At 40.4% G+C, this 11,389-nt stretch overlaps 1 protein-coding gene across 1 annotated transcript; it reads left to right on the top strand.

Annotated features, from left to right (window-relative positions):
* The first annotated feature begins 3,703 nt into the window (after window positions 1-3,703).
* LOC101481506 (glycylpeptide N-tetradecanoyltransferase 2-like) lies at window positions 3,704-10,943 on the top strand. Its single transcript, XM_004567521.5, has 12 exons — window positions 3,704-4,224; window positions 4,332-4,440; window positions 4,650-4,794; window positions 6,162-6,280; window positions 6,446-6,537; window positions 7,119-7,235; window positions 7,370-7,540; window positions 7,757-7,865; window positions 7,979-8,149; window positions 8,294-8,461; window positions 8,837-8,974; window positions 9,716-10,943. The coding sequence occupies exons 1-12, from the start codon at window positions 4,208-4,210 to the stop codon at window positions 9,737-9,739; spliced, it is 1,380 nt and encodes a 459-aa protein (XP_004567578.2). The 5' UTR covers window positions 3,704-4,207; the 3' UTR covers window positions 9,740-10,943.
* The last annotated feature ends 446 nt before the right edge of the window (window positions 10,944-11,389 follow it).

The following is an 11,389-nucleotide window of genomic DNA, read 5'->3' as shown; positions in this document are numbered from 1 at the left end:
GGAGGTGTCAAGGAGTTATCGTATGCAGATGGCCAACCCACCTCAATTGGTTCCTTTCACCACTTCGCAGCAGATAGAAATTCTTTTCATAAAAATTATTCACAGAATTGGTGACAAATGACAGCGCTGGCAGAGTCCAACACCCACCAGCAACAGATCTGACAAACGAGCAGCTCTTCTCTTGGTCCACTAAACACATGTAGACTGCCTGGGCAAACTCAGATATCCTTGAGAGGATAAAGAGCTGGTATGCTGTTCCATCACCAGGATGGAAAACTCTGAGTATCCGAGGCTCAACTAACAGACTCGCTCTCCTCTTCAATAGCTTAACCTCCAGACCTCCTCGCTGTTGAAAAGATATCTCAACCACAACAGCCCCACAGCAGATCCTCAAACAGATCTCGTCCAACCCAGGAGCCCGCAACCTCACCGACCACTGACGTTGTCGTCTCCTTTGTCCCCAGAATGTGCTTCCATTAAGAAGGCACACCAGTGGATTCTCAAAGTACTTAAACCTTCATTCTCGGGATTCAACAGCACCTCCCTGCAGTACACGTGTGAGCAGAGCATTGGTTCCCCTTCCAGAGTCACATGTCAGTTTGTCAGAATTGCTCCAAGGCCGTTTTCTGCAAGTTAGCTAAGCTTGATATGACTCCTTCCGCAGATTTATGACTCCATTTAGCTTGGGTGTCCACCATTTAGGTCAAGAGTTACAGCTACAGCTGGCACTGACCACCTTACTGCAAGGACCGCAGGATAAATGGGGTGTATGTAGCCTAAACTGGGAAACTTGGCCTGTCTTACTTTTCAGCCAAACTGCCAAAACAAAAAATGTTACTCTGTACTTTCATCATACCAAACATAAAAACCCCAAACAAACATGGGCAAAATTTAATTAGATCAATCGCAATCAGTGACAATGAAGAGATTTATTTTGCTGTTGTCTTACCAGACGCAGTAAAAACACAGAAAATGAAACAGATAAAGAAACACCACAGACTGTAACAGGTCTGCCTCACAGGAGCTTGGCCTCCTCATCAGTTGTTTCCTAATATTCCCTTTCATGAATATGATGGTGTGGGGCTGAAGATTCCAGTTTTATCTAACTGCAAATCTTATCCTTTTCATGCTGGCTTCATAATAGCACTCGATGGTCACCAGGCACATGCTGATTTTGAACACTATCATCTTGAGCAAGAAACTGTACTGGCAAATGTACCGGCAAATGCATCTGATGTCAGTTTATGACAGAAATCATCACAGACACATTCAATTTATTAGTTCATCGAGCTTTACCTATTCTTGTCATAACTGGTAAATTGTTTTCCACGTGTGGGTGTACCCCTTCAGACTCCTTCAGATAGGACTACGACTCCGTTAGAAGATTAAATTTTAATGTCTTCTGGGGGAAACTTCAGCTTTATAAGAGAAATGGGATTGAACTAGAAAAAAGTATGCTAGTATGAAGATGAACATGAATATAAAATTTATTAAAAAGCTGTTTCAGCTCACTAGAAATTCATTGTGTGGCTAGCAGTTGGAAATGTCATCAGCTCGTCTTCCTCCCGTTCCACTGGCGCCTTCAGGTTGCGCAGCTGAGCTAGCTGTGCCACCAGTTACCACCGGCTGTCTCTACCATGTTTTGCAGCTGCAGTGCAGTGGCCTTGAGTAATTTGTAATTGTTACATTATGTTAAAGCACCTGAAACTCAAGATGAGAACGCTCCAGTGCCCACTCTTGCCCGCTGTCTCTTTGTTGTCACATCAGAAGTTTTGTCTGAGGTAACTCCACTGCCTCACCCTGAAAGATGACAGGTGTTACGAGCATCCTTCTGTTGGCATTTAGCTTTGAGTGGCAGGATAATAACACAGCAGAACCAAGAAGTATAGACAAAAATAGCTCCAGGGTGCACATTTAAAAAAATAAAATAAATAAAAGATGCAGGCTGCATCTATTTTACATGTATATTTTGGTTAAAAAACACTCGGATCAAAGCGGAGTGGACCATTTATAGCACAAATCGGTATGCAGATGAATTGAGCTCAGTACTCCGGAGACGAATCCAAGAAAGTATGCAACAGACTCCTCAGGGACCGCAATAAACCTCCCCTGGGGTATAACGGAAGAGAATATTTGTCATGCACAATGCAAGAGATGTCAGAATTATCATTATTATTAGCAAAAGTGGCAGCAGGGAGAAAGCATGGCCAAAAGCAGCTGATTAGTTTGAATCTAACTGGAGATCAGCGCTTATGAAACAAAAAGAAAACGCCTAAACTTAAGACCAGAGAGCACAAATATTTGTGTCATAACACATTTTACAGTCAACAAATTGTTATTCCCCTTAAGGGATTTTGCCAAAATTACTGTAGCGGGGGAGAAGTTCTGAGCTTTGTATTTTATTCAATAAAAAAGCAAGTTGTCCCCAAATTATTAATACTTTCCAGGCATAGCAAAATGTTATTCCAGCCACTCTGTGTTTTCACATACAGAGCTGCATAATAAAGAGTATAACAGCTCTTTGAGAAGTCTGCAGCTGCTGATGGACTGCATTGTTCATGCACTATGACATGAACAAAAGCCATAATTTTATGTAACTATTTGATCTTTTATTTATTTAAAAAAAACTCAAGTGTAAGAATGACATATTAGATTAATCTTTTTTGAAGTTACAAACCCCTTTTTCTGCTCTCTTACAAAACAATTAAGACTTCCCTTCTCTTCAAAGAAAAAAGGAATAGCTCTCCGTCTTTCCTGCATTAGAACAATCGGTACCTTAATATTTTGTTCTCTGCTGATCTTATATGCAGAGCACAGATCTCTTGATGTGTGTGTTGATGAACATTGTGGTATTTCTAAATTTCTAAATATCAATGATGTGTCAATAATACACATAGTAGGATAATATTATAAATATACCTGTGAAGTCTTGTGTTGGCTACGGAAAAACACAGAGTTCTAGATGAATCTGACGATAGCCTTAAAAAAATTACTTATTAATTAAAATAAATCTGTAGATATTGTGATATTATTATTATTGGAAATTGTTCTGTCAGCCCGGATCAATAGGCTGCATGGATGATTATATAAAAGTTTGCTTATTCATCCCAGAAACTGTTCCTATGCCGGGATTTGGGTTTTATTCAGTTTCATTGAATTCAGTTTTATTTACAGAGCGCCAAATCACAACAACAGATGCCTCAAGGCACTTTTTCTTATAAGGTGAAAACTCAGTAACAACAACAATAACATTCCTTACCACAACACTTCCTTTCATTTAAGGACATTTTTTATTCTGATAAACAAGACATCTGCTCTTTTGCTGCTGCAGCTCATCTGCATCAAGGTTGGATATGCTGTGCATACAAAGACAATCTTCTGCAGACCTTGGTTGTAACAAGTGGTTATTTGAGTAACTGCTGCCTTCCTATCAGCGCAAAGGAGTCTGGTCTGGACCTCCGGCATCAACAAAAGAACTGCCGCTCACTAGTTATTCACGTCAACGACCTTTCTTCCCCATGCTGGTGCTCAGTTTAGACTTCAACAGGTCATTGAGATCATGCTTGCAGGCCTAGATGCACTAAGTTGCATCCATTTGATTGGCTGATAGACATTTGAGTTACAAGCAGTCCAACAGGTGTACCTAATTAATTGGCAAGTGAATGTATTTCAGCCACACTGAGCTCTTATTACTCCCTAGTACTTTAAACTGTAAACTGATGTTACTTTAATATTTTGGTAATATTTGAATTCAATCGCTATCATTTGCTTGTGTGCAGAAAAATCCTCAGTGAGATTATATGGTCAAATTAGCCGTGTTTTCTTACATTGTGCTGAAAAAGCACAAAGATTGTCAAGTCCACAGGAGATATAAAGTTCTGGAAAAGTGCTGAATTTTAAAAGGGCGCCTGTATGGGAACTCTGCAATTAGACAGCCCCAACCAATTAAAACCTCTACCTGGATCAAGCTGCTGTAAGCTTTAATCTACCAGAGGACTCTATTTAGCAGCAGTCTGACATATGAAGACCGTGAGAAGTCATACGTAATTGTCCGTATTGTTCTCGGTTATCTATCCACTGGGTGGGAGCTGGGTTGGGTAACTGAGGCGTCCGCCCTCCTCCCCTCACTGCTTGCAGAGATAAGAGATGAAAAAACCACAAAACACCACCAGTCACCCTCAGCTTAAGGGAGTCACACTTGCTTACAATGGCTGAGTCAAAGTAGTAAGTACAGCAATAAATTCTGTTTTCCATTAACTGAACATCTAAAGTTTCAGTATTGAGTACAGAGGAATATACGGGAACTTTAGGGCATTAAAAATGTCTTTCAGTGATGAGAAGCTGCCAGATGACAAGAATAGTAGCTTTAAGAAGAGCAAAAAGAAGAAAAAGGGGGACGATGCCTGGAGACCACAGGGGCCAAGAGACCCATTCGCCATGGTTTGTTTTTTTGTGCATGGTTGACTGTGATATTCAATATGTTTTGTTTGTGGACTATGAATATTTGGCTGCTGGAAACATTTCGTTTTCAGTGCATTTGTATTCTAGCTGTAGCTGATTTTTCTTTCTTTTTGACGGTCAAACTTTTACTTTCTTAGGTGGGATATTTGCACAATGACCTGTCCTTTCAATGTCCTGTTCTGTACTAGCTGGATGCTTTGCCAGAGAACAAGCAGCAGGAGATCCAGAGAGCCCTTCACCTCTTCTCCTTGGAGCCAGGTCTGCCAAAGACCCTGCAGCAGGCCAAAAAACACACCTACTGCTTTTGGGACACGCAACCTGTCCCTAAACTGGGTAATCCGTCTTTTAGAAAAAGTCTACCTAAGAAAGCACCAATAAAAACACTAAACTTTTTCTTTCGTCTGTCAGCTATAATTCTGGCAGCTGTGGGTTAGCTTAGCTTAGCACAAATAGAAAATTTAAACAAGCTTGTCCAAGTGTCCAAAGATAGTAAAATCTTTATAAACTTTGATTTTAGCAGACTAGACAAACAAGGCATTATAAGAAAGGCGGTTTAATAGTCAAGGTAATTATGGAGCTTTAGCTATCCCAATATGATTAGGTTACTTGTTTCTGTGTCCAGTTTCTATGCTAATCTGTAAGATAACTGGCTATATACAATTAAGGACTTAGTGGAGTCAGAGTCTTGTTCACCAACAGGAAACTCCCGTGGTTGCAAAAATAACTCCAGTTACAAAGGAGTCAATAGGAAAACAATAATTCCATGTACATGAAAGTATAGTGACTGTCTTCTGTTGAGTTCACAGTCACACTTGTAGTTTCAATCCTTACTGAATAGACTGAAATGTTGATTTTTCAAATTATGGCCCATAGCTGAGTCAAAAACAGAGCTATAAGTAAATGAAACTGGCTATACAGAAGGAAGCCTTGCTAATGGTTTCTAGCCCAGCACAGTAAACTGTGCAGTGGTTGTGACATCTGATTGTAATACTGGTTTAATTCCTTTCGGTTCACTCACACTCACTACAGCATTAGTGTGCAGTGTCCTTGGGGTTTTCAGTAAGTTCCACCCTTCACTCATGAGGTCTGGATTTGAAACAAAGATGGAGGGAGCCATAAGCAAGGTTGCATGATGGGGTTTTGCTAACCAATATGGGGGGGGGGGGGGGGGGCTAAGTCTATCTTTTACATACAGCCTGGACTGGCTGCTTACTAAAGTCTGTATACAGAGAAAGAAGTAGTTTTGGACTGTATTGGTGCATTCTTACATTTTACAGCAAAACGTATCACAGCTACACATGTGGATTGTTAGTCGGCAAGATACAGGACCTCTTCTGGAAAACAGTGTTTTTTCTTTTCTTCCACTGTTTCTGGCATCTGTATGATACTGCATTCTCATTATGTGTATATATATATATATATATATATATATATATATATATATATATATATATATATATATATATATATATATATATATATATATAAAATTTTATGCTCAGCTGACCTTCCTTTTGCTTTTACATATGATAAGAAGTCCTGAAACACTGACTTTGTGTTGACCTTTTGAGAATATATTGTAAGTTTATAGTAGATAGTATAAAAAGTGCATTTGTACATCACTCCTTCATTCACTTGTACTGAGAATAGTGTTATCTGAATGTCATTCGATGCAGTCATGTCTATTTCTCTGCCCTCAGGTGACAGCATTACAACTCATGGCCCAATAGTAGAGGGTGAGGCAAGTATCCGGAAGGAGCCCTACTCACTACCTCAGGGCTTCTCCTGGGACACTCTGGACCCGAGCAGCCCTCCAGTGGTAAGTTATTTATTGTAGGTTGTTGTATGCAATAACAGAAAATATATGGCAGTCTTTTGCTAGCATTTCAGAAGTAAAGGACCAACTTCTTAGTGTATGGCTCAGAAAAATCAAATGCTATTTAAAATAAAATGAATCCAATTCAGCGGTTTTCCATCATTTCAGTTGAGAGAACTATGCAGTCTGCTAAATGAGAACTACATGGAAGAAGATGATAACACGACCAGATTTGACTTCTCTCTGGAATATCTGCAGTGGTAAGCTCCGAAAAGATGTAGTGCCTTTTGATGTCTACTTTTTAGCATTAATACCTTTTAAAACCTCTTATCTAATAGAGAAACACACAGACATACACACACATACGGCTCAGGCATACTTCATAGATTTTTACAGATTCACAGCTGGACTCTGCTCTGTGTAATCACAGTGCTTTGCTTTCAGCCTCTGCATTACACCGAATTAAAACACTAAATGTCTTTAAAGGACATTTTTTCCCCAACCTGACCTAACACATCATATCTTTAACAAGCCTCTGCTTTAATGTCGTCACTGCTGTTTTGGTTTTTTTGTTTGGGTTTTTTTTTGGCAGTGATCTCCATAAAGCAGTACCTTCGGGGCTACTAAATATAATAACATTTACTTTGAAATGAATAATTAGCGCTATCTTTCCAGGAATTGGCACAAGTGTTTGGCCCTGAGGTTGAAAAAACTGCTGCATTCATTCAGCCTCTGAATTCACATCATGCTGAGTTCTTTCTTTTTTTTTCAGGGTGTTGTGAACTATGTCTATATGAAATGAGTGTTGTGCTGCAAACAGCATTATTTGTTTTCCCTTAAGGGCTCTACAGCCTCCTAACTGGGTGGCTCACTGGCACTGCGGTGTGAGAGTAGACGCCAATAAGAAGTTAGTCGGCTTCATCGCTGCTGTTCCTGCAGATGTTCGCATTTATGAGATGTGAGTAGCTCATAAATATATGCAAAGATGTGTGTTTGTGTGAAGTCTGATGAGTGATGTCCGCATTCAGAGCACGTAACCGTGGCAATTTCCTCGTGAACATCTCAAAGCTGGGACTCAAAATGTTTCTGCAGGGAGAGGCGGGTGGTACAGGTCAAATTCCTGTGTGTTCATAAGAAGCTCCGCCTCAAGCGAATGACTCCAGTGCTGATCCGAGAGCTCGCCAGACGGGTCAACCAGCAGGGGCTCTGCCAGGCTGTCTACACCACTGGCATAGTACTGCCCACACCAATAAGCTCCTGCAGGTAGTAGCTGCCACACGTAGTTGAGTCACAATTTAAAGGCACGGTGCAAAAGGGAATAAAATCAGCACGTTTTTGTCACGTTGCCATGGATGCCAGACTCTTCCGCCTTTATCTACAATAACTAATTATACATTTAGGTGTTTGTGTATGCTTCACTTAGGTTACATTTCGTGTTTTATTTATGAAGGAACGTCTCTGTCAAATAAATCCTTTTAGACTTTGGCATCGCCCACTTAATCCTCGTAAGCTGATGGAGGTCAACCACCCAGCACTGAGACAGAGCATGAACCTGCAGAGAGCTCTGAAGTTCAACCGCTTACCTGAGGTTAGTCTGTGCCGCCATCTAGAGACAGAAGTTTACTGCTGCATGTTGCTACTGCAGCACTTCTCGAAAGCATTTCTCCTGTTTTCATTCACTTTGCTCGAATTATTTCCAAGGTGACAAAAGTGCAAGGTCTGCGCCCTATGACCAGAGAAGATATCCCGGGGATACATTCACTACTCCAGACAAACTTCTGCAAGTTTCACCTCAGCCCCATCTTATCCCTGCAAGATGTAGAGCATCTGTTGCTGCCGAGGGAGAATGTGATCGACACCTATGTGGTCGAGGTCTGACCTCACTGTATCTCTACTTTAAATTATATCGAAGAAGAAAAAAAAGTTTTTTCGCTGGGGTTCTTTTTTGGGGGGAATTTAAAATGATATTATGCTGTAGTCATTAAAAATGTATTTGCCTCCTCTCCTCCCACACAGGGTGATAATGGTGCCCTGACAGATATAGTGAGTTTCTATAGCTTCTCCTCGAGAGTGCTGAATCACCCGGTCCACACAAGCCTCAGAGGAGCTCGCCTCCTTTATGTTGTCTCTACTAGAACGAAGCTGGTCGACCTAATGGAGGACACCCTGGTCCTGGCAAAGTCTGTGAGTGTGTCACTGTAAAACCTTAGTTCATATAAAGCATGGGAGCCAGGGATCCTTTACAGAGGCCAAAGTACATCCTCATATTCGTTACCCTAGTCTCTGGTCTCTGGTTGGGTGGTGGCTGGAGCCTATCCCAGCTGTCGTAGGGCAAAAGGTGGAGTAATGCCTAGATAGGTTGCTAGTGTGTTGCAGGGCTAACAATTCACACTCCCATTCACACCTATGACCACTTTATATAACCATTTATCATCTAAAAACTGAATTATGTGCCATTATGTGTCACTCCACTTCATATGCTGTAAGCTATGAAGCTGTGTATAATTGATTTTGTGCATATAATGGTGACGTTATTGTTTTTCATCCCCTCGCTAACAGAAAGGTTGTGACGTCTTCTCTGCCATCGATGTGATGGACAACAAGAGTTTCCTGGAGAAGCTCAAGTTCAGTGTCATTGACCAGAGTGTTCATTACTACTTGTACAACTGGATGTGTCCTAATATGAGCCCAGACAAGGTATTCAGTGCATTAATGTTGCAATCAGTTAAGAGCCATTACTGTCATTTTTTACATTTACATGCAATGGTCCACCACTTTATTGTCTAATCTTGGGTCAAAGCACTGATGAGTTTTGCTTTGGGTCAGATTGTGGGTTCAGTGCATCAACTGTAAAGAAAAGTGGGACAGAAGTCCTCCACGGTGATGTGGAGAAAACCACTACTGCAGGTTATTGCTGCTCAAAGTTGTTCCACATGCTATTTAATCATTGGGTATACATCGTTTTTAACAGGACCCAATGGATTCCAGTGCTTGCAAATGCCTTAAATGCACATTTTTTAGACGACTAAGATTATAGTGAGGACAACGAGAAAATGATGCTACGTCTCACTTGATTTAACACCTTGTTGTATACTTTTTGAATTAGTTCATGGCCTCAAATCAACTTTCAAGACAGGTTTATTATAACATGATGTTTACTTTATAAAGTATAATCCCATTTAGATTAAAATAGACAATAAATGATTCTGGATGTGAATACTTTGTGTTTGACAAGTTGCTACATTATGAGTTGACAGCGTTACCGTTTTTTCACCCGTTTTGTCTTGTCAGGTATAAAAAGTAAATAAATAAAATGGCAATGTCAGAAACTGCTTAAAAATGTTTGCGAGTCCACCCTGTGAGGTTCAGTGTAGGTGTCTCCTGTCCTTGATAACTGTTGCTCATCAGTAATTCATATAATGGACGTGTGCTTCACAGGTTGGCCTTGTGTTCCCAAACTGACCTGCTACTGGACGAGGGCAGAGTGGCAGAGCGGTGAAGCGAGTGAAAGGACTTTCAGGAGACTGGACGTCAAACTGCATCAGTATCAGCAAAGGGGAATTTGGGGTTTCGGGGGGGAAAACTGCAAAACACATGTTTTCAAAAAATCAAGAAGAGGAATAAAGGCTGAATTAAATTTCCAGATGCATTTCTGATTTTTATGGCAGTTATTCATTGGGTCCAGTTTTTTAGTAACAGGGACAAATTGTTTTTGACGTAAAGGAGAATTTGTGCTGTTCAGTAGATAGACCCTGCACATCCTAACACCTGTGTGTGTGTGTGTGTGTGTGTGTGTGTGTGTGTGTGTGTGTGTGTGTGTGTGTGTGTGTGCGCGCGCACACTCGCAGAAGGGCATGTCGCTGTATTAGTCTATTAGCCTCTGACTAATAGAGGAGACTCATATAACCTGTGATGGCATGACTCTTGTTAGAGTGCAACCAGCACAAAAACATGATTGGAAGACAAAGGCATTAGAGTCACACTCACACACACACACAGTTGTGTTTTCATATCTTTCTGGGGACATCTAATTAACATAATGATATCCCTAGCCACTTACCCTAACACCCTAACCATAAAAAATGAATGCCTGACCCTAATCCTTACCCTAACCATAACCTATTTGTAACACTGACACTAAAACCACATTTTGAGTCTCAAAAATACTTTCAAACTCATGGGGACGTGGACTTTGGCCCCATAAGGGATGTTGGTCCCGACAAGTACAGTAAATTTCCAATTTTTGGTCCCCACAAAGATATGTAAACACAGTACACACACACGCACGTACACAAACCAGTCTGTCTTCTTATCTGCTCTTGCTATTCCCTTTTAGTTTCCAAGTACACCATGACAGGAATGAAGCCATTCAAGTTAAATCTCAACTAGGCATGATTTGTTCCAGAAGTGTGAAAGTGAAACATTAATGAGCATTTCTGGGGGGGTTTCTCTGTAGGGCTAACAGTCAGCAAAGAAGCCAAAGGTAAATGCTGTAAAGTGAACAATGCTCTCACAATCTATAAATCTGTATCTATCACCCAGCAGGAAGTTTAGTTTTTTTCTACATCTTAGACATTCTGGAAATCAAGAGCTGACCGTATTGCTTCAGAATAACCTGTTTGTAACCTGTTTGTTATGTTTGATGAAAAAAAGACAAATTACACATATTAAATTTTTGTTTTACTTTCTCTCCTGAATGCAGTACAGTGTAAAAGCTGTTCATTGTACATAGGTTTTAAGCATTCCCTCATTTTTTAAAATATTTTCTGCCTTTACTTGAGAACTACTGCTCAGGTGGCCTTGAATGAAGAAACTGGATTTTTTGTTCTTGCTTTCTGTTTGTTTGTTAAGCCTCGTAACTCCAACCTATGAATCATTTAAGCATAAAGACATACCTAACTCAAGGGACAAACCACAGTTGTGTCTGCACTAAACAACTTAGCAAATACCTTATTTTAAATTGTGTCTTCAAGCACTTTGCTACTAGGAGCCTGTTGCAAAACACATAATTTGTTCCCAGTTCTTTAGTTGAATCTATGAAAAATGCCAATTTTTGCACCAACAAGGTCAAAGCGCTGTTAGCTGTAAACTTGGCATAAACCAGACAAATGG

This window comes from Maylandia zebra, linkage group LG8, assembly GCF_041146795.1.
Source record: "Maylandia zebra isolate NMK-2024a linkage group LG8, Mzebra_GT3a, whole genome shotgun sequence".
Lineage (NCBI taxonomy): Eukaryota > Metazoa > Chordata > Actinopteri > Cichliformes > Cichlidae > Maylandia > Maylandia zebra.
Note: the sequence above shows the minus strand (reverse complement) of the source record. Positions and strands in the feature narration are given on the sequence as shown.

Coding starts and splice junctions, on each gene's coding strand:
- LOC101481506 (XM_004567521.5), top strand. Junction 8,462..8,836: donor CCCTGGTCCTGGCAAAGTCT/GTGAGTGTGTCA, acceptor CCTCGCTAACAG/AAAGGTTGTGACGTCTTCTC. Junction 8,975..9,715: donor CTAATATGAGCCCAGACAAG/GTATTCAGTGCA, acceptor TGTGCTTCACAG/GTTGGCCTTGTGTTCCCAAA.